Source organism: Rattus norvegicus, chromosome 5 (assembly GCF_036323735.1).
Source record: "Rattus norvegicus strain BN/NHsdMcwi chromosome 5, GRCr8, whole genome shotgun sequence".
Taxonomy (NCBI): domain Eukaryota; kingdom Metazoa; phylum Chordata; class Mammalia; order Rodentia; family Muridae; genus Rattus; species Rattus norvegicus.
The window spans coordinates 105,716,883-105,744,752 of record NC_086023.1 but is presented as its reverse complement, the minus strand read 5'-3'; the positions used below and the strand labels follow the sequence as shown (position 1 = coordinate 105,744,752).

At 39.6% G+C, this 27,870-nt stretch overlaps 1 protein-coding gene across 6 annotated transcripts in view; it reads right to left on the bottom strand.

The window, feature by feature from the left end:
* The window catches only part of Adamtsl1 (ADAMTS-like 1), a 955,322-nt gene that overhangs the window by 221,040 nt on the left and 706,412 nt on the right, over positions 1 to 27,870 (bottom strand). For all 6 annotated transcript variants that reach the window (XM_039111084.2, XM_039111080.2, XM_039111079.2 and 3 more), the window contains 3 exons: positions 20,564 to 20,690; positions 8,222 to 8,296; positions 3,909 to 4,066 (listed from right to left, as the gene is read on the bottom strand). In XM_039111084.2, coding sequence (XP_038967012.1) covers positions 3,909 to 4,066; positions 8,222 to 8,296; positions 20,564 to 20,690 — 360 coding nt within the window. The remainder of the gene's footprint in view (positions 1 to 3,908; positions 4,067 to 8,221; positions 8,297 to 20,563; positions 20,691 to 27,870) is intronic.

Here is a 27,870-nt window from a genome sequence, read left to right as displayed (position 1 = left end):
TGTCATTCTATGTGACACATAGAATGATGTGTCATTCACATTCAATAATGTCTTTGGAATTTTAATAAAGATGGCATTAAATTTGAGTAGACAAAGCAATCTTGAGTAAAAAAACAACAAAGCTAGAAGCATCACACTACCTGATTTCAAAGTCTACTACACAATCAAAACAGCAAATCACTGGTATGAACACAGAAACATGAAGCAGTGGAACACAGAATAGAGAGTCTGCAAATGAACCCAGGTATTTATGGCCAATTTAGTTTGGACAAAGTTCCAAAGAATACAGAATAAGGAAAAATATTCTTTTTAATAAATGGTGTCTGGGCATCTGAATGTGGCAGGACAGAAGAATAAATCAGATCTTTATCCCTAACCATACACACAAATCAGCTCAGACTTTTTCATGCACAAAGATCAAGACTTGACATGTAGATCCTACAACTATAGACATACTAGAAGAAAGAGTGGGAATAGTTTGATGACACTCATTGGTCTTAACAATGGTTTTGGGGAATGGTATATAACCTAAAAAAAGCAACAAAAGCAAAGGGAAAAAGTGATATATTAAATTAAAAAATATTGTACACAGGAAAAGAACCAATCAATAGAATAAAGAGAACATTTCATAAAATGGGAGAGATCGTTTGTAAACGATACATTGTTAATATGAAAAATACACTAGAAACACAACTGAATATCAAGAAAAGAAATGACTTGGTTAAAAGAGGCCAATGATCTTCTTAAAAGAGACAGTGCAAAGAGTCAATAGACACCCAGCTTCACTAATCATGATGGAAATGCAAAGAAACCTGTGGTCATCCCTTAGCCCATACCTGCCAGAATGGCTGTTATTGAACTGAGGAGAGCTAAGGTTGGCAGGAATGCAGAGAGAAGGGAGACTTTCTACTTAGTGTGGCAATATAAATTAGTTCAACCAACTGAAAAAGAATTCCTCCAAAAGTTGTAAACACAGAAGCACCATAGAAGTACCATAAAATGCAACAATTCCCATCTGGGTATGTATAATCAAAGGTCATAAAGTGGGCATGCTGACGGGACATCTGTACTCTTGTGCCCATCCCCACATCGTTCACAGTCAATACTGCTGTCAATCAACCTGAATCTACAAGTTGAGGTGAATTTTAACAGCTAAATCTGAAAAATTATAAAACGATATTTTTCTTTTACTTTTAGATCCTTTCCTTTATTAAAAAACGTAGAAATTTATTTCATCACGAATCTCTGGTGAAAGGGTGATTTTTTTAATTTTATTTTTCTCTAATTCTTAAACTATCTGGCTCACTTTCAAGTTTGTATGAATACATTAAAATTTCTACATAATCTAATTTAGAATAACTTTACATTCATTTAATTCCAGATGTTTTCCAATGAGAGCTTAGGGGGAAAATACATTCTTAGAAGGAACATAGAAAATGGAAAAGAGTTTTGGGGTAGAAGAAAAGAAATGTGACTTCTAGTCCAAGATTACCATGGGTATGACCTGGGATGAGTCCTGAAGCTGAGCTTCATGACTGATAAAGCGGGCTTGTTATCCATCACCTGTTATTAAGGGGCGTGTCTTACAGCGCTGCTCTATGAGAACTGGAATTCCTTATTCTTTTGGTATTTACTCATGCCTCATGGTTTGCTTTTATTGAGATATGAAGACAAATATAAGACAGCCCCTTCCTCTAGAAACAATGAGGAAAAAAGCGAATTTGGGATGATGGAAGAAATGGCAAAGGAGACACAGGGATTTGTGAAGAAGTTGCCAGAGGGAAAGAGGAACATTTTAGGTAGAGACCATGTTTCTCCAAGACCATGAGTTCTGATGGTGGTGGAGACTTGCTGGTCTCTCAGCCTAAACACAAAGGGGTCAAGTTAAAAGTAGGGAAGAAAGACATCAAGGGCCCTGAATACCGAAACAGTAGGTGCTGTGATGTGCATTTAGGTTTTAGTTTCAAAGTAGAAGAATTCTGAAGGATTCTGAGAAGGGGACAAATAATTCTAGACAACTAATTCAGAATCCAAATAGATAAGGGTTCTGAGCAGCAAAACTGTCTGTTTCTACAGTATTAGCTTAAAGAATTACAAAGGTCTAAACTAAAGCAAAGGCAGCCACAGTGGAGAGGGACTAGAGGAAAGGTAAGGAAACAAAGTTTATTGTGTAAAGAAGAGAAACCAGGTGATTCAAAGGTTTCTGATTTGCCAGGCAATACTACTACATAGAAGGGGATTGAGAAAAAATATCATTTTATTTGTGTGGAATCTAGATTTAAATATACACATGTACATGTACATATGTATTATGTCATATAAGCACAAGCAGGATGACTTGACTGGAAGAAGGGGACCATCAAAAGTGGAGCAGGAAGGCTGGGAAGAACAATGGTCAGCAAGTATGGACAAGCCACAATGACACATGTCTAAGTAAAACCTGAATGCTAACTAAACACAATTAATAAAAAAACATTTAAAAAAGATGGAGAAGATAAAGAAAACTATGACATTGTGGGTTTCTGAAGTTCAACCTTGAATATGCTCTCTTCACTGTGTGCAGAGTAAAGGGTGATGGGCTGAAAGTAACGAGATGGATAGAAGGTGTTAGATGCTACTATGAACTATTCAAGGATGCATAGTCTTATTGGAATTTATACATCCATCATGCATATTAACTGTTGTAAGGCCACCAGGGAAATGACTACTCTATAAATGGTCTATTCAGCAGTACTCTCTGAGTTTCAAAGAATTAATATGATTTTTACTAGATGTGCTGTTGTATGCTATCTCTAGTAGTTTGTAGCTTCTTGTTCATATTCATGTGGCCAGCATCTGGCCTAAATTAAAAAGAGCAACTGTACAGATGGAGATAGAGGACAGTGTTCTGGAACCCTTCTTCCATACAACCTCACCGCCTATCACATTTTCCTCTATATGTTCTTACTTCCAGCTGCCATGGGGTCACCAAATCTTTGCTTAAATCAAATGTCCTCTGGCTCCAGGTCTCATGATGAAAAAATTTATGGAGTCCTGGACACATTACAAGTTTTACAGCTTTACAGCTGAAACCCTTCAGGTCCTCCTGACCTCCTAAAGAAAAAAAATGTTTTATTTTATTGTGATTCCCAAGTGTTCTCCCAGTGTGTGCATTTTTTCAATAGAATGTCCTATTGCTTCCAGCAATGTGTTTCATATTACCTTTAAGGGCAGGGCAGCTCTGATACAAGGAAGCTGGTCAATTTTCTTGCCAGCAAAACAGAAAATCGAACTTGCCATAGGAAGTATGACTGGTTGGCTAGGTGTACAGGTTATCAGTTTGAATTTCTCTCTTCATGAGGATACCTTATATTAGTCAACAACTGTACTCTAATTATTCAGAAATGATTTATGTCCTCCAACTAATGATAGCTATCCTGTGTATGTGAGGTCATTTGATTAATAATATATTCAAAGAGCCCCCTTGAAAACATCATATGTTCATATGATGTTGAACATGTAGCTAACAATACTTTTGAATTAAATACTTTCTGGGTAAAGCATGGTTTTATATACATACACATACATATATCATTTATCTATCATCTATCAACCCATCTATTATATAATCTATTATTTATCTATTTCTCTATCTTTGTATCTGCATTATCGATCATCTATTATCTATCTATATGTATATCTATCTGTCATCTATCTATTTATTCTTCAACTATCTATCTGTGATCTATCTATTGTTATATTTATCAATCTATCATCTATCACCTATCATCTATCTATCTCTATCTATTTATCTATCTACCTACCTATCTACAGACGTAATATCTATCCTCTATCTTTTTTTTTTTTTAGTAATTACAAGTGCCATGTGTTTTGACATGACTTAGTATGAAGGAACCAAACAGGCTTACCTTGACGATGAAATCTGCTGTCAGTGGCCCAGCCATCCTCAGTATCTCTTTGTCTGGAAGTTTCTGGAAGTCCACTGTAGAATTGTCCACAAGGAAAGTGCCTGTAGAGCTCAGACTGTTTTCACCTTTAGTCCCCTGGAGCGTCTTGGTTTCCAGATCTGTATAATCAAATGCAAGAAGAGGAGAGGCAGGTATGCCTGGGGCTACCACAGAGCACATTCAAACACATTTTATGAATTAAAACTCGAGCTACTTAAGAAAGGGGCATTATTCTTTAGGTAGCTGATACTATTGAAATTGTAATATAAATAAGGTATATAAACATGTCTATGTCATACAGAAGATTATGTTACAAATGAAATTATTTTAAAACTCACTATCCAAGCATCCATGGTTCCCTGTCAAAATAGCCTTTGACTTTCCAATGACCTCATCTGAGCATCCCACTTTACTGTAACCCAATTCCTTAGGTTAACCAACGTCTCATACATATCTAATTGACTTCTATTCTGGTTGCCTTCAGCCCAGAAATATCCACCCCAACCCCCCAGCTTTCTTTTACTCATTGAAGTAGGTCCAGGTGGATCCATGCTTTGTATCAGTATCTGTACAACTTCCTCTTTGTGCACGGACCTACCCCATTTATACTTTGTTACTTACTGTACATACGTTGTTGCTTAACTAAAAAACCATAGAGGATTAAGGGCAGGTACTATCTATTGACTTCCCCTCTTTTCACAACAACTTTTGATAATCAGTTTTGTTCATGTATGGTATTTTATAAATGCTTAAGCAGAAAGAAATGAATCCTAGAGCATTCAAGTCAGAATTTGTTCAATGGCACAGTCTATAAGGCATCTTTATTGTAGGAAATTAGAGAATGCTTACGATGATCATGATTATATATATGATTACAAATGCAAATACTGTGATTATATATTGATATATATTAATATGTCACAACATATATTGATTACATATGAATTATCTCATATAAGCACAAGCAGTATGATTTGGGTACAGAAACAGAGCTATTGAAAGTGGGGGAGGAGGGCTATGGAAGAACATTGGTTATTGAATATATATTGATAATATATATTGTGATATCATAGAGAGCACACAGCTGTGATTGAGAAGTTATTTAGATTAATTGTGACCTATAAGAGGAAAGACAGAGGGACTTAGGCAGATGGTTTCTACAAAAGATTGCACAAGGATTATTGCTTCTGCCAGAAGTTCTTCAGTGGGAAGAGGTTCTGTGTCTCTCACCTCAGCTTTAGTCATTGCCCCTCTCTTCTATTTTATAGAGTGGGCTTTTGGGTTGAAATCAATCTTAAAGCTTCTGGAGATGCGAGAAGCCTGGGTGTGTACCATAGTCCTGAGCACCAGACGTGGTTGTACTGAGAGGCTTCCCTGCATCTGACTAAACATGAGCTGGTGAGCCAGGTAGTAGTAGTAGTAGAAGACATATTTTATCCCCCCACTAAGATCTCTGAGTTTGAGGCCATCCTGCTCTACAGAGCAAGTTCCAGGAGAACAAGGGCTACATGGAGAAATCCTGTACAGAGAGATAGACAGAGGGTGGGGGCAGGGTGGTGGTGGTGAGGGAGGTAAAGAGGAAGGAAGGAGCGAGAGAGTGCGGAGGCTGGCGTGAAGCTGCTTTATCCAACAGGAATATTTAGGAATTTAAATATTTAACTGGTTCCGTTGTGGGCTAGTGACAGGAAAACATCCACAGGAGAAACGGGACATCATTTATCCCCCACTCCCATCATTGTGTTGAAATAACTGAAAGTTTAAAAACAGAAATGAAACAAATTCTTTAAAACTAGTTCTCGAAGTTAAAATATAACTACATAACTTCTCCCTTTTCTGTTCTTCCCTCCAATCCTTCCTTCTTGATCTCAAAATCATGGCCTCTATTTCTTTAATTGTTATTATACATATTTATGTCCTATGCCCTGCTCAGTCTGTATAATGTTCCTTGTGTTTGTGAATTCAGGGCTGACCACTTGGTATTTCCTACTTACACAGGGTAAGCAGTGTACTTGCTGGGGAAAAGGAGACCTTTCATGAATTGCAGCTTACCCAGCCATTCTTTAGAACAATTCAACAAAATACATGTTTTTGTCCCTCTTTTGTTTTTGTTTCTGTTTTTTGAGCTTTTCTGTGACTCTGTGTGAGGTGTGTGTGAGAGAGACAATGTTGGTGCTGGTGCTAGGTGTCTTCTTCAATCACTCTGCATCTTACTTTCTTAAGACAGGGTCTCTCACTGGACCTGGGACTCCGGTATTGGGCTACATTGGCTGGCTAGTGAGCTCTAAAGAACCAGCCTGCCTCTGCCTCCAGTGCTGGGATTATAGATACATACTGTTCTTTTTCTTTTCAAATTTTAATGTATCTCTGTCTCTATCTATCTATCTATCTATCTATCTATCTATCTATCTATCTATCTATCTATCTCTCTATCTCTCTATCTATCTATCTAATCTTCCTGTACATTGGTGTTTTGACTGCATGTATATTTGTATGAGGGTGCTGGATTCCAAAGAACTAGAGTTACAGACAGCTACAATCTGCCATGTGAATGCGGGGAATTGATCCTGTGTCCTCTGAAAGAACAGCTAGGGCTTGTATCTGTTGTTCCATCTCTTTAGTCTCCACACTGTTTTCTTACCCGGCTTTTTACATGGGTGTTGGAAGATCTGAACTCAGGCTCTTATGCTTGCATACCAAGCCCCATACTAACTGAGCCATCTTCCTAGACTCCCAGTTCTTCAGTTCCTTAGCACTCATAAAACTAGGAAAAGACAGATTAGCCTATTTCTAAATAACAGATTTTGTTTTAAGTATTTCTTCATCGTCCAGTCATTTTCCTCTGTCACGAGGATGATCTCAGCCTGGCTATTTTATTTCAGTCTCCAGCACTGCACACAAAAAATTCCATTTTGGAGTGTGGTTGATCAATAACAGTTATCCATGTCCTGTTCTCAAGGGGATAAACAAGCCATTTGGATGGTATAAAGTGTACCACATGCATCATCTTTTGACATGTGAATGCTGGACTTTCTGGCGCTGTTCAGGATTAGAGAAGAACTTGGGTCCATCAACGGATATCTTATCAATGTCTAAGCTGTACCTCACTTCGCCCTTACTTCACATGACCATTCAAAGCTCACCTCTGATTAAATGTGTTTAATTTTGTTTTTAGAAAGACTTAGTAGGATATAGTAACTTCTCCAGGCTCTGCTCTATTTCCCTCTTATTTGTCTGATTATAATGATAGTCTGATTAATTGCCAGGAAATAATCCTTGCTACTTAAAGTGGCAGAAGTGCTACAGGAAGAACTGAAGAGAAAGTGAGAGTCACAGGCAATGTTCTCATATCGCCCCTCTGTCTTTGTTTAGTGACCACAACTTCTGGTTGTAATTTACAGATCTCTATCTAAATAGCACTGAACCATAAGGAATAAGATGTGGCCATGTATCGCCGCCTTGGCACAACTGAAGATCAGTGCTTCTTAACTTGTGGGCCAGACCCTTTTTGGGAGGTAGTATCCCATTTCAGATATTTATGTTATGATTTCCAACAGAAGCAAAGTCACAGTTATGAAGTAGCAACAAAATAATTTTATGGTTGGGGGTCACCACAACCTGAGCAACTCTATTAAAGGGTTGCAGCATTGGGAAGGTTGATAACCACTAGCTTAGACAAACCCTTCATGGAGAAAGCTAGCATTTATCTTTGAGGTTTTGTTACCTCTTCATCCCAAATCCTACCATTTGTCTTCAAGATGTGAGGGCTGTGGATTAATTCACAGAGTTGAATACCCTGTATCAGTTTGCCTGAAACGCCACAGTTTGTTACTTCTATGTATTTGAGGACTGATGACGTAAAGATTTAAAATATGTAAGGAAAGGAAGAGCAGAGAAGAAATGAATTTTAGGAGGAAAAGGAACAGGGAGGTGAGTAAAGGTGAGAAAAGAAAACGGTAAAAGCGACTATACAGAAAGACAACAGAACCGAGGTAATAGTCATGAAGGTTTGGTGTCTTGGTCATGTGCTTAGCTGTGAACCACACAATGCCACCCTGGATGACTGCCTAAGGATGACTGTAAAGGCTTCCTCCTTCTCATCACATAGCCAAACACAAACAGAAGCCATTCAAGCTACCATATCACAGGACTGGGATGGGATGGCGGTGGCATTGGTGGTGTTGGCTCTCTTGAGCTTTAATCCCTTCTGGGAAGGAAAGTTAATAGTAACAGCTAAAACTTCCAGCCCCACCAAGGAAAACAGTTGCCCTACTTACACAAATGATCTGGCCCCTTTAAGACAAGGCGGATGTGTCTGCTGCCATACGGAATGGCGACCACGGTGTCATCCGCTAGAAAGAAAAAGAACAGAGCTGTAAAGGCATATAATCTGACAAGAGAATTACTGACAGCATCCCATACAAAGGCAGGAACAATAGATTTAAATGTTTTTTCCTAATGTTTGAAATGTGAAAGCAATGGTTTAGAATTAAAATGTCTACTTTGTCCAAAATAAAACATGCCAATGGAGCTACGCTGCTTAGTTTAGGGGAAACTGGGCTTTTAAGAATAAATGTGATTTTTTTTGAAAAGATGTTTTGTTTTTAAATGAGTTTGTGTATCTGTCTGTTCATCTGCATATAGGAGGGAATATGTACACATAGAGTGGAGTTGCACAAGGAGACCAGAAGAGGGCGGGAGAGCTCACAGAGCAGGAGCTGCTGGACATTGTGGGCCACTTGACATGGCTGCTAAAACCTGAGTGTTCTGCAAAGCTACAGTATGTGCTTTAACCACATGCTCATCTTTTTAGCCCCATCCACGTGGATTTTGATTTAAAAATGGGTTTACAAGGAACTCTTTGACTTTAGATTGCCATCAAATTCTCGTGGATAACAACATTTATACTGGGTTGAAACGAAAAAGTAAGCCCTAGTGTTCAAGGGACAGTGTCCTATATTAGAATCTGCACCTCCCTCTGTCAGAGCGTCTTGGCTAAGGGTGGACTAAGAAGGAGAAGTTTGTATGCTCTGAACCCTCAAGCTCCTTCCTTCCTGTTCTTGGCTATAGTCTACTTTCATTCTTAATGAAATATTGCGAAGCCTGGTACATGATTTCAAATATCGCTCCACCTCTACCATCTCTGTTTTGAAATACTTTTAAAACTTTGGCTGAATCAAAGACTATTTTAGTATAGATCTCCTTACCTAAAAATCGAGGCTATATTCATGAGATGCAGACATTTACAGACACAGAGACTGGAAAGATGGCTCAGTGCTTTAGAGCTCTTGCTGCCATTCCAGAGGACCTGAGTTCAGTTCCCAGCACCAACAAAAGGTGATTCACAACCATCTGTACCTCCAGCTTCAGGGAATCCGATGCCTCTGGCCTTCTTAGGTACCCACACTCACAAGCACATACCCACATGCATGCACATACAACTACACATAATTCAAAATAAAAATAAACCTTAAAAATTAATCAGAGGTGGATATCACACACGCTGATGGCATCACAGACATTATCACTTGAAACTACACCTGTGATAATGTTTGCTGCAGACCACGTTCACTTAGACTGCTTCACCCATGGCTGGTGACACAAACAAAGAGGGTTTTATGATGAAGAACTGGAATCTCCAGAAGCATGGAGACGAAAACAAGACCAAGTGGGTAGAAAAGCAGTCAAACAAACGAATGACAAAAGGTAAGCTCTATTTTTAAGAGAACATTTAAGAGCCATTACATCCAGGAATTATGTGTGACTTTATTCTTACTTATATTTCCAACACTGGACACCATCATGGTACCTGGAAAATTAGGTTTAAAAAAATGATTCCCAGTGAGGGTTAGTTCAGATAGTGAGTCACTGAACTTATCTAATGAGTATCACTAAGTTGTGCTTATAAAATAAGGTGACATCGAATATGCTGTGGGAGATGCTATGCCCAGATATAAATAACAGATACGCATACAACTATGTTGCTTGGAATACAGTAGGTCTTGAATACATTTACTTCCCCCCCCTTTAGTCCAAGACTCCATAAAAATGGGGTCAGAGAGATGGCTCTGTGGTTAAGAGCACTGGCTGCTTTTCCAGAGGCCCTGGGTTCGGTACCCAGTACCCATATGACAGCTCATAACTGTCATTAACTCCGTTTTTTGTATTTTCTGCCCTCCACAGGTACTAGGCATGCACAGGGCTGAAAGACTTTTATTTTATGTACAATTAAATACTGCACGTTCTCTAGGACATAACCTGCTGGTTGAGGAGAGTGGGGTACTGGTTTTCATGCCTGCTCTGAACAGGTTACATATACTGAGGCTGTTGAATATTCTACTCACACGATAAATTTATTGCTGTTTTGAATGCCATGCCTGGTTGAGTAAAAGGCTACAATTCCAAGAGCTAGGACTTTGTGGCACATAAAGCAAACGGAGTAAGAGAAAAACAGGACAGGAACACAGGGACATTGAGAGGAGCCTGCAGAACTTTAAGTTCCATAAACACGTGCATTTTGAAGTTTGCAAAAGAAATTCAAAGAAGTTAAAACAATGGGATTTCTAGAAATAGCAAGTCTTTGTTTAGCCATAGGTCAAATGAAGTCCAAGTGAAAGGGAAGCTTTCTGCTTGGCACTGCTGTGCTCAGCTGCAGTCTTCTGACCCCCACACAGCCCATGGGCCCAGCTCTGGCTTTGTTAGAAGTAACTCACATTCCACATGCTGAGCCAGTAACATTGCCTTTTGGCTGATGTGCTAAAGTTTGTATGCTCCAGCAGGGAAAGGAGAGAGGAACTGGAAAGGCTGCAGAGGGTGTGAGGCAGGATGAAGAAAGCCCACCAAACAAGAGGGAAGAAATATCTTTTGACACCCTTTTGCATGTGCTTAGTCAAAGAGGAAAATGCTTTAATACGGGTACTAAAGTAATGGGCAGAACTCCACACAGAGGTTGGAGATGCTGTACAGATTATAGATCTTATGTTGTGTGCAGATAAACCCGTCAGTCACCAGGAACCAGTCAATTCATTACTTTGTCCTACAAAGTTCTTTAAGAGTCTTTTATTTTTTTTTATTTTTTATTTTTTTATTAACTTGAGTATTTCTTATATACATTTCGAGTGTTATTCCCTTTCCCGGTATCCGGGCAAACATCCCCCTCCCCCCTCCCCTTCCTTATGGGTGTTCCCCTCCCAACCCTCCCCCCATTGCCACCCTCCCCCCACCAGTCTAGTTCACTGGGGGTTCAGTCTTAGCAGGACCCAGGGCTTCCCCTTCCACTGGTGCTCTTACTAGAATATGCATTGCTACCTATGAGGTCAGAGTCCAGGGTCAGTCCATGTATAGTCTTTAGGTAGTGGCTTAGTCCCTGGAAGCTCTGGTTGCTTGGCATTGTTGTACATATGGGGTCTCGAGCCCCTTCAAGCTTTAAGAGTCTTTTAAAGTCATTGTTTACGTGAGAGACAAAGGAATCAAATAAATTATTTATTAGCCTCAGTGATGGTGTCTTAGGGTTTCTTTTGCTGTGAACAGACACCATGACCACAGCAACTCTTATAAAGGAAAACATTTAATTGAGGCTGGCTTACAGTTCAGAGGTTCAGTCATTATCATCATTGCAGGAAGCACGGCAGCATGCAGGCAGACATGGTGCTGGAGAAGGAGCTGAGAGTTCTACATCTGGATCTGCAGGCAGCAGGAAGCCTCTAAGCCTGGCTTAAGCCAGATCTCAGAGCCCACTCCCTAATAAGAAACCTCCTCCAACAAAGCCACACCTACTCCAACAATGCCATAACTCTTAATAGTACCATCCCTATGGAGCTACCGGGGCCACATTTATTCAAATCACCACATATGGTTCCTGAAAAACAGGTCCTTAGGGAAAATTAGAAAATCCTATTGACTCTACCCTACTTGTGGAAATCATCAAAGCCTTTTCACTAGTTTCCATTAGTTCCTTAGCTACGCTGAATCATAGAAACCATTTCATTCTGTTTAACTCAGGGTATATCCAACATGCGTATCATAGGAATTGTTAATAGCATCTGATATATGTTAGGACATAAAGTAGGGAACGGGCACCTAATGTGACAATCCTAAGTGGTCAGCCCTAAACACAAGTCTATACAGGCGATGCTAACTGGACTCAGTGGGCTGTACACATAGTCTATAATAATTCTACAACTGTAGAAGAAGAGGTCATTGAACTTGAGAGGGGATGCTGGGAAGAACATGGGAGGAGCTGGAGGTGGGAAAGGAAGGGGTGAAAAGATATGAGTAGTTTTACTCATGCATGAACTTCTAAACTACTAAAATATAAAAAGAATGGGAAAAATTAAATTTCCTTTCTCCATGCTGATAGAAGAAGCTGTTCTTTGAGCTAGAAAACATTACTGCATTTAACAATAAATTCTCACTGATTAGGGGTGGGTTAGAGGATTCCTCTAGTTGGAACCACTGTTATACACAGAGGCGTTTAAGAGGTTCCAAGATATGGGCCATTGTGACTCTTGCTTTCAGCAGCCAGTGCAGTTGATGTGGTGTAGTGGGGAAGCTGGCCCATCTCTCACCATGCCACACGTTCCGCTGAATGTCCTCTTCTACAAAGGCACACTGTTTCATAATCTACTGCATTTGGCCTAATCTAGTCTGGCCTTGTTGACAGAACCATGAGGCCAATCTTTGGGACATACTTCTAGGTTTCCAATCAACATTTTAAGAGAGATTAGATAACATATTTCTGTGCTAAATGGACAAGCTCTTCTGGGAATCATGAATTCTGTCATTTCCCATACCTGGGTTGTAACTGACATTTCATAAGCAAATTGTTACCAAGGAATGTACTTAAAAGATTTCTTTGAACATTTTATCATGTGGCAGATGCTTTCTTCACTTTTCTATATAGAGAAATTTCAATAAAGTTTTAAATTCTATCAGTGCCCTGACTTGATGAATCAAAGAAAGCTGAGAAAGCCAATACTTTGAAAATACAGGTTTCTTATTCTGATATCTGAGTTTTTCTTAGGTTTTAGATCTTCTGGCAAGTTTACATTTTAAAAGAATCTTCTCTAGGGGTAAAACTTAATCTTATTTTTTAAAATGAAATGGTGATTGGTGCTAACACAAAACGTCTGCCAATATTGAGAAGATTTTGAAGATGTACCTTAAAGATTATCAGTTTTAGTGCTCTAAAAACATATCCAATAAAAGAGGAGAAGTTTAATGTTCAAGCTTTTCAACCATCCATCCCACCCAAGTTTATCAGTAATTGCATAATGAAAGATATATGCTCGGCAGGCCAAGCAATGCTCTCTCCATTATCAACTTGAGAATGTTATCTTTTTAGGAGTCTAGGCCAAAAACTGTAGTGCTCTCCAAAATTACATTTAATCAAAATAAGCTCTATTGTCAAAATATTCCATTTCATTGATTCTAAGAGGGACACACTCATATTTTATATTAGGATACATTGCACAATAGTGTCTTAAGTTTTGTTATGCAGACAGTGATCCTACCTTAACCCTCTTTTGCTGTATAGACACTAACATCATAATTGCATTGTATGGCTGTATAAAATTCTCAAAATACAGAATATTATATTAAACTATATATAATTATGTATATAATTATATTAAGTATAGCTGGTATACTTGTAAAATGAGTGTCAGAACGTTAAAGAAAATTCCACTACAACAGTAGAACACACTCCCTGGAAATAACTACAGAAACTGTCAATGAGATGTGGAAGGGCCACGCAACAACCTATAAAGGGAGTCAAAGCTATTTGGTTCTGCATATTTGCAAAGGTGAAAGAAGAACCCAGTACCAAGACTTCTACTTTCAGCCAAGAGGAATTAGGGAGTCATTTTAATATCATGCCTAAATAACCAAAACAATCAGATAAAATATTATGAAACCATATTGTTCAAGGCATTGGATCTCAGGTTGAGAAGGACAGTGATTCCCAAGATTCAGGAAGCGAAGCAGGTATAGCTTAGTATTTCATTGTCTAATTTTCTTGAATGGGGTTCCTGGCTGTGGCTTTGTCAGTGGGAACTCTGAGGTGAGGAGACAAACCTGAGAATTCCAGTGGAAGTGGAAGCAGTTAGAGTTTCTCGGAAAAAAAAACCAGAAAGAAGAGAGCTATTGGGGGGGAGGGAGGGAGTGAGGGAGGGAGGGGAGAGAGAGAGAGAGAGAGAGAGAGAGAGAGAGAGAGAGAGAGAGCGCTAAGATAGTCTTGAAGCATATATATCAATGCATCAAAGTAAGGACACTGACTTAGCTTGGGAAAAGGACAACACAAAGAATTATGAATAGATTGTAGTCACGCAGGGCTGAAAAGAATGTCTTGTCCCACCAGCCAGAATTGAAGACATCATAATTCATGGAACACTGAGTATTTAGAAGGGCCTTCCCTTGTAGAAGGGTACAATGAACTCTAGGCCAAGCACGGCTTTGCTCCCACCTACCAAATTGTAAGACTCAAAAAGATCACACTGAGTTCAAGTAACTTAAGTGCTCCCAGAACAAAGCTTAAGTATATTTATAGGAATACAAAAATATCTCATACCCAACAAAGTAGAATCTGCAATGACTGGCATCTAGTCAAAATTACCAGACATGTAAAGAACCCAAAAATATAGCCCAACTGAAGTGAAAAATCTATCAATCAAAACACAGAATGGACATTAAAATAGTCAGTATAACTGTATTCCATATGTTCAGAAAGTTAAGTACTGAAAAAGGTCTTTAGCCTCATAAGACTTCACTGGTGAATGCTACCATGCATTTAAAGAAGAAATATAAATAGTAAATATTAATAATAAAATCAATCTCATATATTATTTTTTCCAGAAAATAGCATATAAGGGAATATTTCCAAACTCACTATATGAGGCCAGGATTAGAAGGATTTCCAAGCCAATCACAGACAGCACCTCATCTGCAAATACAGACTACCGTGTTTCATAAAATAGGTGTAAAAACTCTTAATTGATTGGTAAATCAATTACCAATCCATAAAATGAATGGCTATGACTAAGTGAAGTTTATGTTTGGATTAGTTTATCTCAGCTTGTTAATAAGGCCAAGGAAAGCTACATGATCATATCATGTGAGAAATAAAGGGAATTTGATCAAATTTGATGTCCATTTATGATAATAACTCTTGAAGTTTCTCTCTCTCTCTCTCTGTATGTGTGTGTGAGTGTGTATGTGTGTGAGTGTGTGTGTGTATGTGTGTGTGTGTGTGTGTGTGTGAGAGAGAGAGAGAGAGAGAGAGAGAGAGAGAGAGAGAGAGAGAGAGGAGTGAGTGAGCTCTTGTAAAAGATCTTCAGCTAATGTCATACTTGGTTGTGAGAAGTAGACTGCTTTCTCCTTAAGAATGGAGTAAGAATGGATGCCACTCATTTCCTAACCCTGCGTCAGGTCCTGGCCAAAAGAAGGACCCTAAAAATTGAAACTGAAGAAGAAAAATAATCTTTATCTGTAAACAAGATGATTATTTACATAGAAATTCCAGCATTTACCAAAACTCAAAGGGCTAGTAAATGAATTAAAATACATGGCAGACATATACCACATAACCAATCACTTTCGTATAAACTCTAATACATAGCTGGAGAGGTAAATTAAAAAAAAAACCTAGTAGCATTTGTAATTGATGAAAAAATACAAAAGGCTTAAACCCCAAAGCCGAGGATATGTGTACTGGGAACTAGTAAAGACTGATGAAGACATTAAAAAAGACCTGATTAGCAGAGAAACACAAGGTTCTGACAGGTCAAATGACTTAATACACTAAAGTTGCCAAGAACTCTGCTCTAACCAAATCAATCCAAAGAACTCACCTACTTCTACTCAAAGTCCTGGGGACAACTTTTATAGATATGAACAAGAAGACTAAATTCACCTGGACAGGCAAAGAACCAGATAGGAGAGTCAAAATTACTTTTAAATGAAGAATAATTACAAGCTCTAAGGATCACGTTACCTTGTTTTGAGACTTACTGCAGAAGTACCACAATAAAGGCTGATGAGGCATCGTGGTGGTGTAGAGGCAGGTGGATTCATCATGTGGTGTGTGTGTGTGTGTGTGTGTGTGTGTGTGAGAGAGAGAGAGAGAGAGAGAGAGAGAGAGAGAGAGAAACAGTAATAATTAAAGAAGAAGAGGAGGTCATAAATTTGGTGTGGGAGAAGTTCGAAGGGAGAGTTGGTGGAATGGGAGTATAAATATAATACTCATGCATGAAATTCTCAAAAATTTTTAAAACTTTCAAAGGAAATGTAAAAAAGAGCATCATTCTGAGAAAAATTTTGTTTTAGTTTTACTTAGCAATTTACTCCTGTTGTATTTTATCTTTTTCATGTTTCTAAAAGTATTATTATGATTAAACATGGCTAGATGTGAAACCGAGCTTTCTAAGGCGAATGAAGTACGAAGTAGAAACCCTGAGTGATCAGAAGGGTATCGTGTCCTAATGCTAGTTTAATAGGACAGCTTCGTTCCTCTTCCTGTGGCACATGAAATCGTGGAACATTTCTCAATCGATGGCGTCCTAGAACCTTAGAAGGAGAGTCCATCTAGAACTAGACTTTTCTGGGCTATCCACAGCTACTGCCCAAGGCTTGATCTCCCCTGGCCAAGCTTCCTGCAGCAGCCTCCAGAGTATCTCCTACTTCCACAGTCATCCCAACTCCATGATCTGCTCCCAGACGTAGAGCGATCCTTTAATCCAAATCAAGCTCTTCTGCTCAAAGTTCCCCGTGGTTCCTTAATTCATTGAGACTAAGATCCAAACTTCTTTAACACTCCACATGCCCATGAGATTCTTCACCTCATTGCCTTCCTGCCTTCAAGCTTTCTCTGGGCTTTTGGAAACGTTTTCACTGTCCCCCACAGAATTTGTCACAAGTGTACATACTTTAAAACCACTGTATTTGTCTTTCTTTCAGCCTTGAAACTCTTCCCTGTCATGATGCCAGATATCCGACTTTTGCATCATGACCCCCTTTCACATCTATCAAGCATCAAGTTTCTTACCAGTAAGTCCTTTTCTTACCAACCTTTTAAAAATTGCAATTCATCTCCAGCCCTGGCTGGCAGCTCACCCACATCCTGTGTTCTTCTCCTTCCTTGATTAATGTTTCCCTTCTCTCCAATGGCACCAAAAGACCCAGTGGGACCTATGCATTTTGTCTGTTTATCTGTCTGAGGGCTCATCACACGAGTATATAAGTCCCTCGGAGAAATGGGTTTCTGTCTGTTTTGCCCTTTGCTGTGTTTCCAGCACCCAGCACTGAGAACAGTTTCGCGGTGTGTAGCCAGTGTCTTATCAATGCCCGCTGTTGAATGAATGGCTAGGCATCTTTGAGGGGATCGTGAGTACAGCATGAAGCAGCCATGTACGAGGCACAACTTTTGTTACCACTTTTCTTCTTTATACTCAGAAGGTCCTATGTTTTATTATAAACATACTTCATCTCAATTTTTTTTTGAGCCAGAATGAAGGCCCAGGAATATCTCAATCCACAGGCATTATAAATCAGCACGAGTCATAGTCTGTGAGTCCTTTGAATTAGGAGCTTCATTTTATCTCGATATTAAATTAGCTTATCTGACCCTTGCCACTCAAGGAGTGTGGCAAAAGCCCTTATGAATGTCCTTGTGGTTTCAAAGCCTACAGCTACATTAGAAAGTTCTGCAGACCAGATGCAAATTCATCGCAGACTGGCTGGATCAGGTCTAAGGGTCTAAGAAGATACATATTACCACACTTGTCAAAAAGACTTGTGTGCCTTTACTTTTCAAAATGAGTCTTTCCATTTCAAGAAACAAAAGCGAGGTAGTTAGCAAATTCTTTTTTCTCGTTGTTCTAAAGAAGCCAAGAATTGAGTAGGAGAAGGAGGCTTGACCGTTATCACTGGAGTCTTTTCCTGTGTAAAAGGAAGGGGAAAGTATGGCGTCTCTTGATAAAATGGTGGCTCCCCCTCACTCAGCAGCAGCCATTTGATAAGTTACTCCTATTTTTCTTGTTTTGTTCTGGCACTTTCTGCAATAGTCTTTCTCCACTCTTCTGTTTTGCCTTTGTTCCCTTGAGTTTTGATAACATAAGAAAAAAAAAACTTGGATATAAATTTAGAAAGAAAATGAGTTCAGTGTGGGGAACCCGAGTGCTAGGAGTTGGAAGGGAGCATGTGGCTGGCTTATGGCTTCTTTTGGCAAGACATGGGGAGAGACCTGGCAGCACTCCTCCTGAGCCTTAGGGGCGGAGCCTGCTCACCTGGCCAGCATACTGCCTGTTGAGCAGCTAATCACCCTTGCTTGTGGGCTGCCTTGAAGTCTGTAAGTACAGGGAGGGAGACTCTTCTGGGGTGGACTCGTTCAGCATCTGCTATGGATTGTGGTGAGGGGCATGCACATGCCGCGCTTTATTGATATAAATCATTTTGTCATGAGACATCGTCAGGGCTAAGGTAAACGAATCAATTGCATTTTGTCATTACGTATAATCATCAGGTTGTGTATTAATATAATTTACCCACTGTCAGTGTTGAATGGAGTCCCTTTCGCTGAATTATACATTTGCAGAACTGGGGATGACATAAGGCTCCCAACTTACCTCAGTTTGTTCTTTTAGAGCTTTTCTCCCTTTTCCACAGGGAATCATGGCCTGGGAACAGTGGCGGGGTGCGTGTGTGCGTGTGTGCGTGTGCATGTGTGCATGTGTGCATGCGTGTGTGTGTGTGTGTGTGTGTGTGTGTGACCAACTGTCCCCAGTAGGAGGACAAGAGGAATACCTACAAGAATACTGTTCTGGCTCTACTGTGCTATCAGGCTTTCATAGTAACCAGAGAGTATTTGTAGCACACATGCCTAATTTTTGTGCTTACTGGCAAGTGCTGCATTCCCAGATTGTGGGCACTGATTCAATTATGTAAGCGATAATTAGAAAGATTTTAATTCTTCAGCATTCCTCAGAGAATTCCATTAAGAGTGACCTTTTAAATGCATTTTTAAAATAAAAAAAAATGTAGCCAACCCGAATTTCAGAGACTTAAAAAAGAGTTCTGCCTCTATCCAGTTCTGGTTTCCATCTTCTGACTTCCTTAGTTCTTCAACATATAAAAGATGCTCTGAGCACATGTGAGCAACATATAGGACCAAAGAAAATGCTTTCCTGCATGTGCTATATCAATGTCGGAGTCATACCACCCTTTATTTTAGCTGCCAGATATTTTAGAAGTTTTACTTCTAAAAGAGTCTCATTTTCCCATGCCTCCAGGGTAGTCAAAACGTGGTGAGTGTCCTAAGTGGACATCTCTAATGCTTCACATGCTCAACTGTCCCTGGCCATTCTCCCTGCCTCTTTTCCCAATTGGCCCCTTCCCTCTGTCAAGGTGCCTTTTCAGGGCTTCACAGAATAGTTCCCGAGTGCTTTCCGAAACAGCTTCATCTGTTCTCCTCTTGACACACAGGCCCATTTACAGACATACATCGGCTGCACATCACTTGTTTCCCTCTAACTAGTCAACAGAGAACAAAACCACACTCAAAATTTTACTCTCACTTCCCAGGCTTGGGGAGACATATGAAAATTGATATTGGAAAATGACATTCTGAAGGGTAGTAGATAATGAAAACATTAGGCCAGGGTCAACATGGCTCTAAAACTCCATGCCCTTAAGTAGAAGGACCATGCTTCTTTCTGTGCAGTGGTCTTCACAGAGGAAACTATGATAATTAATCACATGCAACTCCATGCTTTCAGATGCCATGGCGTTTATGACTTCTATTCTCACAAGACTCAACCTGGAAGGTATCCTTGGTCTTCTGAGCAGATCTACCCATCTGTTTTATTCAACTCCAGAATTAGTAAGTAGCATGACAGGACAGAAGAGGAATGGGTAAGTGTTTAGGTACTGGGATCAGACTCTGGACCCAAATATTAGCTCTTTGTGTGACACCATAATGTCCTACTATCTGGGAATGTCTCATTCATGTCCTCTATACCATGACAACTAAAACTACCTTGCTAACTAGGTTTCTATACAGACTATGTGAGGTGCTAGTGTGGAGTTCAAAGCACATTCACATACAGGAAGTATTTGTTGTTTATTGATATAAGGAAGATCAGGACACAAACATCATTAAATGGCTTCACAAAACTTTGGCCCATTAATTCCGAAAGAACCTATTGTCAGCACTGACAGCAGGCAAGCCACCTTGTACATGAGGGCCCTGTGATTCTGCAGTAGTAGGGGTGAATTTGTACTGATTTTTCTTAATCTCCCTGTGATAATTTTACCAGTCATCTCAGACTGCAGGAGTTAAGATGCAGTCTGCACCTCCATTGAGCAGAAAAGCTCATGCATCTTTAGACACATATCTAATTTGTCCCTACTGTGCCCCAGAAGAAAAAAGTTTCTCCTTCAGGTCGCAACTGGTGGCCCAATTTGTCCCACATGAGTCCACAAAGCAGGAATGGATTCACTTAAATTTTCAGATTCTTCTCTGTTTTGGTAGATGTTTTATTCAACAGGTGCATAGGGGAACCACTGCTAGGTAAGGGTTAAGGAACAAGTCAACAAGTACAGGACTGCCCATCTCTGTAGTGTCTTACATTTACTTGCAGAGAGCTGAGATTTATACTGCCCTCGGACCAGCCGGCAGGTCGAGCCATCTCCACTGCAGACTCCACAGTTATCTTTCTTGACGGTGCTTCCCAGCTGGTGATCACAGCCAACGATCTAGCAGGAAAGAGAAATGGATAATTCGGTGAGGCGCCTCCCAGTCAGGGATCTCTGGTAAGGCCAATGGCTATGAAGGATGAGCACACCCCTTGTCTCTGAGAGACATAAGCTGTACCTCATTTCCAAGGGACAGAGGTAACAGAATTTGAAACAAGCTAAGAGGGAAATATATATTAGGGGTAAAAATATCTTTAGAGTTCAAGTATATAAGGCAGAAGATTATAGAAGACAGAGAATGGGGACCGGAAGAATGGCGAGAAAGTAAAAATAGATTCTAAACTTCTGATGTTCTAGAACCTTAATGAAAATGTACTTCTCAGTGTTAATATTGATGTCTCTCTAAAATTATAAAATGCGTAGCTGTGAAGACCCACATCTGGAAAGACGTTATCAATAATCTCCAAGCTCTGAATGCTACCTAGAACACAAACTGCATAAGAATTTTGTACATTAGATTCATTAATATGTTTTAAGAAATCAGAAGAGTAATTCAACTGCAGTTAATATTTCCTTAATGCTGTGATATTAGCTTTTTTTCCCCAGTAACACTAATACAGTTGTGTGTGTGTGTGTGTGTGTGTGTGTGTGTGCGGGCACACGCACGTGCACATGCACAAGCATGCATATGTCTGTAGTGAAGGTATGGCTCTATCTGGCTTTTTCCTGTATAAAGCAAAACAAACATATCATTAACTTTCAAAATTGTCACTCAAGATATCTCTATTTTATAGTTGAAACTGTGTGTTATACCCAAGTCTACTTGGATGACAGGCAGCCATTTTCTTTTTTCTTTTTTTTTTTTTTTTTTTTTTGCTTCTAGCATATTTCTTTTTTTTTTCTTTCTTTTTTTTTTATTAACTTGAGTATTTCTTTTTTTTTAACCAAACATCCTTAATCTAGTTTTTTTTAAATATGGTAATCTTACTATTCTTTTTTTCTTTTTTTGTTTTTTTTTTTTGTGATTTTATCCTTTTTTTTTTTTTATTAACTTGAGTATTTCTTATATACATTTCAATTGTTATTCCCTTTCCTGGTTTCCGGGCAAACATCCCCCTCCCCCCTCCCCTTCCTTATGGGTGTTCCCCTCCCAACCCTCCCCCCATTGCCGCCCTCCCCCCATAGTCTAGTTCACTGGGGGTTCAGTCTTAGCAGGACCCAGGGCTTCCCCTTCCACTGGTGCTCTTACTAGGATATTCATTGCTACCTATGGGGTCAGAGTCCAGGGTCAGTCCATGTATAGTATTTAGGTAGTGGCTTAGTCCCTGGAAGCTCTGGTTGCTTGACATTGTTGTACTTTTGGGGTCTCGAGCCCCTTCAAGCTCTTCCAGTTCTTTCTCTGATTCCTTCAATGGGGGACCTATTCTCAGTTCAGTGGTTTGCTGCTGGCATTCGCCTCTGTATTTGCTGTATTCTGGCTGTGTCTCTCAGGAGCGATCTACATCCGGCTCCTGTCGGTCTGCACTTCTTTGCTTCATCCATCTTGTCCAATTGGGTGGCTGTATATGTATGGGCCACCTGTGGGGCAGGCTCTGAATGGGTGTTCCTTCAGTCTCTGTTTTAATCTTTGCCTCTCCCTTCCCTGCCAAGGGTATTCTTTTTCCTCATTTAAAGAAGGAGTGAAGCATTCACATTTTGATCATCCGTCTTGAGTTTCGTTTGTTCTAGGGATCTAGGGTAATTCAAGCATTTGGGCTAATAGCCACTTATCAATGAGTGCATACCATGTATGTCTTTCTGTGATTGGGTTAGCTCACTCTGGATGATATTTTCCAGTTCCAACCATTTGCCTACGAATTTCATAAACTCGTTGTTTTTGATAGCTGAGTAATATTCCATTGTGTAGATGTACCACATTTTCTGTATCCATTCCTCTGTTGAAGGGCATCTGGGTTCTTTCCATTTTCTGGCTATTATAAATAAGGCTGCGACGAACATAGTGGAGCACGTGTCTCTTTTATATGTTGAGGCATCTTTTGGGTATATGCCCAAGAGAGGTATAGCTGGATCCTCAGGCAGTTCAATGTCCAATTTTCTGAGGAACCTCCAGACTGATTTCCAGAATGGTTTTACCAGTCTGCAATCCCACCAACAATGGAGGAGTGTTCCTCTTTCTCCACATCCTTGCCAGCATCTGCTGTCACCTGAGTTTTTGATCTTAGCCATTCTCACTGGTGTGAGGTGAAATCTCAGGGTTGTTTTGATTTGCATTTCCCTTATGACTAAAGATGTTGAACGTTTCTTTAGGTGTTTCTCAGCCATTCGGCATTCCTCAGCTGTGAATTCTTTGTTTAGCTCTGAACCCCATTTTTTAATAGGGTTATTTGTTTCTCTGCGGTCTAACTTCTTGAGTTCTTTGTATATTTTGGATATAAGGCCTCTATCTGTTGTAGGATTGGTAAAGATCTTTTCCCAATCTGTTGGTTGCCGTTTTGTCCTAACCACAGTGTCCTTTGCCTTACAGAAGCTTTGCAGTTTTATGAGATCCCATTTGTCGATTCTTGATCTTAGAGCGTAAGCCATTGGTGTTTTGTTTAGGAAATTTTTTCCAGTGCCCATGTGTTCCAGATGCTTCCCTAGTTTTTCTTCTATTAGTTTGAGTGTGTCTGGTTTGATGTGGAGGTCCTTGATCCACTTGGACTTAAGCTTTGTACAGGGTGATAAGCATGGATCGATCTGCATTCTTCTACATGTTGCTCTCCAGTTGAACCAGCACCATTTGCTGAAAATGCTATCTTTTTTCCATTTGATGGTTTTGGCTCCTTTGTCAAAAATCAAGTGACCATAGGTGTGTGGGTTCATTTCTGGGTCTTCAATTCTATTCCATTGGTCTATCTGTCTGTCTCTGTACCAATACCATGCAGTTTTTATCACTATTGCTCTGTAATACTGCTTGAGTTCAGGGATAGTGATTCCCCCTGAAGTCCTTTTATTGTTGAGGATAGCTTTAGCTATCCTGGGTTTTTTGTTATTCCAGATGAATTTGCAAATTGTTCTGTCTAACTCTTTGAAGAATTGGATTGGTATTTTGATGGGGATTGCATTGAATCTGTAGATTGCTTTTGGTAAAATGGCCATTTTTACTATATTAATCCTGCCAATCCATGAGCATGGGAGATCTTTCCATCTTCTGAGGTCTTCTTCAATTTCCTTCTTCAGTGTCTTGAAGTTCTTATTGTACAGATCTTTTACTTGCTTTATTAAAGTCACACCGAGGTACTTTATATTATTTGGGTCTATTATGAAGGGTGTCGTTTCCCTAATTTCTTTCTCGGCTTGTTTTTCTTTTGTATAGAGGAAGGCAACTGATTTATTTGAGTTAATTTTATACCCAGCCACTTTGCTGAAGTTGTCTATCAGCTTTAGTAGTTCTCTGGTGGAACGTTTGGGATCACTTAAATATACTATCATATCATCTGCAAATAGTGATATTTTGACTTCTTCTTTTCCGATCTGTATCCCCTTGACCTCCTTTTGTTGTCTGATTGCTCTGGCTAGAACTTCAAGAACTATATTGAATAAGTAGGGAGAGAGTGGGCAGCCTTGTCTAGTCCCTGATTTTAGTGGGATTGCTTCAAGTTTCTCTCCATTTAGTTTAATGTTAGCAACTGGTTTGCTGTATATGGCTTTTACTATGTTCAGGTATGGGCCTTGAATTCCTATTCTTTCCAGGACTTTTATCATGAAGGGGTGTTGAATTTTGTCAAATGCTTTCTCAGCATCTAATGAAATGATCATGTGGTTTTGTTCTTTCAGTTTGTTTATATAATGGATCACGTTGATGGTTTTCCGTATATTAAACCATCCCTGCATGCCTGGGATGAAGCCTACGTGGTCATGGTGGATGATTGTTTTGATGTGCTCTTGGATTCGGTTTGCCAGAATTTTGTTGAGTATTTTTGCGTTGATATTCATAAGGGAAATTGGTCTGAAGTTCTCTTTCTTTGTTGTGTCTTTGTGTGGTTTAGGTATAAGAGTAATTGTGGCTTCATAGAAGGTATTCGGTAGTTATCCATCTGTTTCAATTTTGTGGAATAGTTTGGATAATATTGGTATTAGGTCTTCTATGAAGGTTTGATAGAATTCTGCACTAAACCCGTCTGGACCTGGGCTCTTTTTGGTTGGGAGACCGTTAATGACTGCTTCTATTTCCTTAGGAGTTATGGGGTTGTTTAACTGGTTTATCTGTTCCTGATTTAACTTCGGTACCTGGTATCTGTCTAGGAAATTGTCCATTTCCTGAAGATTTTCAAGTTTTGTTGAATATAGGTCTTTATAGTAAGATCTGATGATTTTTTGAATTTTCTCTGAATCTGTTGTTATGTCTCCCTTTTCATTTCTGATTTTGTTAATTTGGACACACTCTCTGTGTCCTCTCGTTAGTCTGGCTAAGGGTTTATCTATCTTGTTGATTTTCTCAAAGAACCAACTTTTGGTTCTGTTGATTCTTTCTATGGTCCTTTTTGTTTCTACTTGGTTGATTTCAGCTCTGAGTTTGATTATTTCCTGCCTTCTACTCCTCCTGGGTGTATTTGCTTCTTTTTGTTCTAGAGCTTTTAGGTGTGCTGTCAAGCTGCTGACATATGCTCTTTCCTGTTTCTTTCTGCAGGCACTCAGCGCTATGAGTTTTCCTCTTAGCACAGCTTTCATTGTGTCCCATAAGTTTGGGTATGTTGTATCTTCATTTTCATTAAATTCTAAAAAGTTTTTAATTTCTTTCTTTATTTCTTCCTTGACCAGGTTATCATTGAGTAGAGCATTGTTCAATTTCCAAGTATATGTGGGCATTCTTCCTTGATTGTTATTGAAGACAGCCATTTTCTAAATAAACGCATCAAAACATTCATGGTTGGTCAAAATCAAGGTTACTGGAACCATAAACCTTACCAAGTAGACAGGCGAGCTTCTTTGTATCATGTTTTCTCTCTTCTGTTTAAGTTAGAAAAAAAGCCAGATCCATATTCCACACGGTTGTATACCTTGGAATTTTATATTCACCCAATACCAAAGCCTTGACATGTTCCCAAATGATTTCATTTATTGTTTTTGAAGAAATAAAGTAAGAAATAGAGTGACATTTCAAGAGGTTCAGCACCAGACATTACAAACCCTTTGATGGGTGTCTGTGGAACTGTAGAAGAGTTCTTGTCAAAATTTGTAGATGGGCTTCTACATGAATACCAAGTGTTTATTCACTCCTGGACTTTAAGAACATGGTGAAATGGAGGGGAACAAAAATATTCATAGGAGGGGATAGGGAGGCAAAGTTTAGAGCAGAGACTGAAGGAATGGCCATTCAGAGCCTGCCCCACATGTGGCCCATATATATATATATACAGCCACCAAAACTAGATAAGATGGATGAAGCTAAGAAGTGCATGTGACAGGAACCAGATATAGATTCTCTCCTGAGAGACACAGCCAGAACATGTCGATTACAGAGGTGAATGCAGCATAACACTGAACTGAGAACGGAACCCCCATTGGAGGAATTAGAGGAAGGATTGAAAGAGCTGAAGGGGCTTGCAAGTCCATAAGAGCAACAATGTCAACCAATCAGAGCTTCCAGAGATTAAACCACTACCCAAAAACTATACATGGACTGACCCATGGCTCCAGCTGCGTATGTAGCAAAGGATGGCCTTGCTGGGCACCAGTGGAAGGAGAAGCCCTTGGTCCTGCCCAGGTTGGACCCCCAGTATAGGGGATTGTCGGGGGGTGGTGGTAAGAGGGGATGAATGGCGAGGGGAACAGCCTTATAGAAGGGGAGAGGGTGGGGTTAGGGGGCTTATGGACAGGAAACTGGGAAAGGGAATAACATTTAAAATGTAAATAAGAAATACTCAATAAAAAATAACCATTTAAATAACGTTTTCTCGAGGGCCTACTAAGGGCCAGGTGCTAAATTAGGGGCACAGTTCAGTGTTAAAGTTAAACATGTATGGGCCCACCTGCAGGAGACTTACAGTCTAGCTGGGAGGAAGATGATGTCTAAATCATTATGAGCCATAAAAGTAAGAAGACAATTGTGAGAACACCCACAAATACAGACACGCAGTACTCCGAGAGCTGACAACATAGTGACTTTGATGAGAGAAGCCAGAGAGGATCTGACTGAGGAGGAATCTTCTTAGCTTAAAAAGGGATAGAGTAGTAGAGTTAGCACTGCAGGGGTACACGTGTCTACAGGGTACATGTGTCTACAGGGTACACGTGGCTGGAGGGGTACACGTGGCTGCAGGGGTACACGTGAGTGCAGGGGTACATGTGGCTGCAGGGGTACACAAGGCTGAAGGGGGGGTACACATGGCTATATTTATACCATATTCTTTAGAAGTGCTACATTAGACACTAATTAGAACGAAGAGGTGAAAATGGTCACAAAATTAGATTCTTTAGTGAAACTGGCTCACAGGAATGCATGGCGACCTAAGTCACCCCACTCCAGGGTCACAGGCTCAGGGCTCTGTTGCTCGGGTGAAAAAAGACAGGTTTATGTTCATAGGATTTTCATCCATATAGTAGGACAGACAAGATGGGCAGTGGGCATGAGAATCTGTGCCCACATCTTGAGCATCAAACTGGATTCCCTTCTTAAACTGTAGAACTTTCAGGTTTCTTAAAAGGTTTAAGTTTCTCTGGAAAAATTTTAATGGGTATTCATGTCTCTAATGCACTAGAGGAGATAATCATAAAAATCCTTCCATAATCCTAAAGACTTCTTATGACTCCAAAACCATGTTTAGAAAAGAGGAATTTAGCTTTCTTACATCCAAAGGGACAGTCATATTAGGGATTGCTAAATATGAGGTGACATTCCTTCTGAGTAACTTGGCCAGAGCCTAACTCAGTGCTCTCAGGGTGGGTTTGGAGACCCTAGGATATGAACCGAGCCAATTCTGAATGCAGTTTAATGTCAGCGCTTAAACACAGACCTCTCTGACACAATTGCCTTTTATTTTTTAACTTTTCTTTTTCTTTGTGTCAATTCCCTTTTAAAATGCCAAAATATTCTAACTCAATTATTTCTAAAATGTGGAATATTTTATCATCAGATAAAACATTCTTATTTTGTTCCCAGTAGAAAATTGTTTGCAATTCAATCAGGATGATCACTCCTGACATATTTTAATCTGTTGATTATGAATAACTATTAGAATAATTGGAATTTAAACTCTTA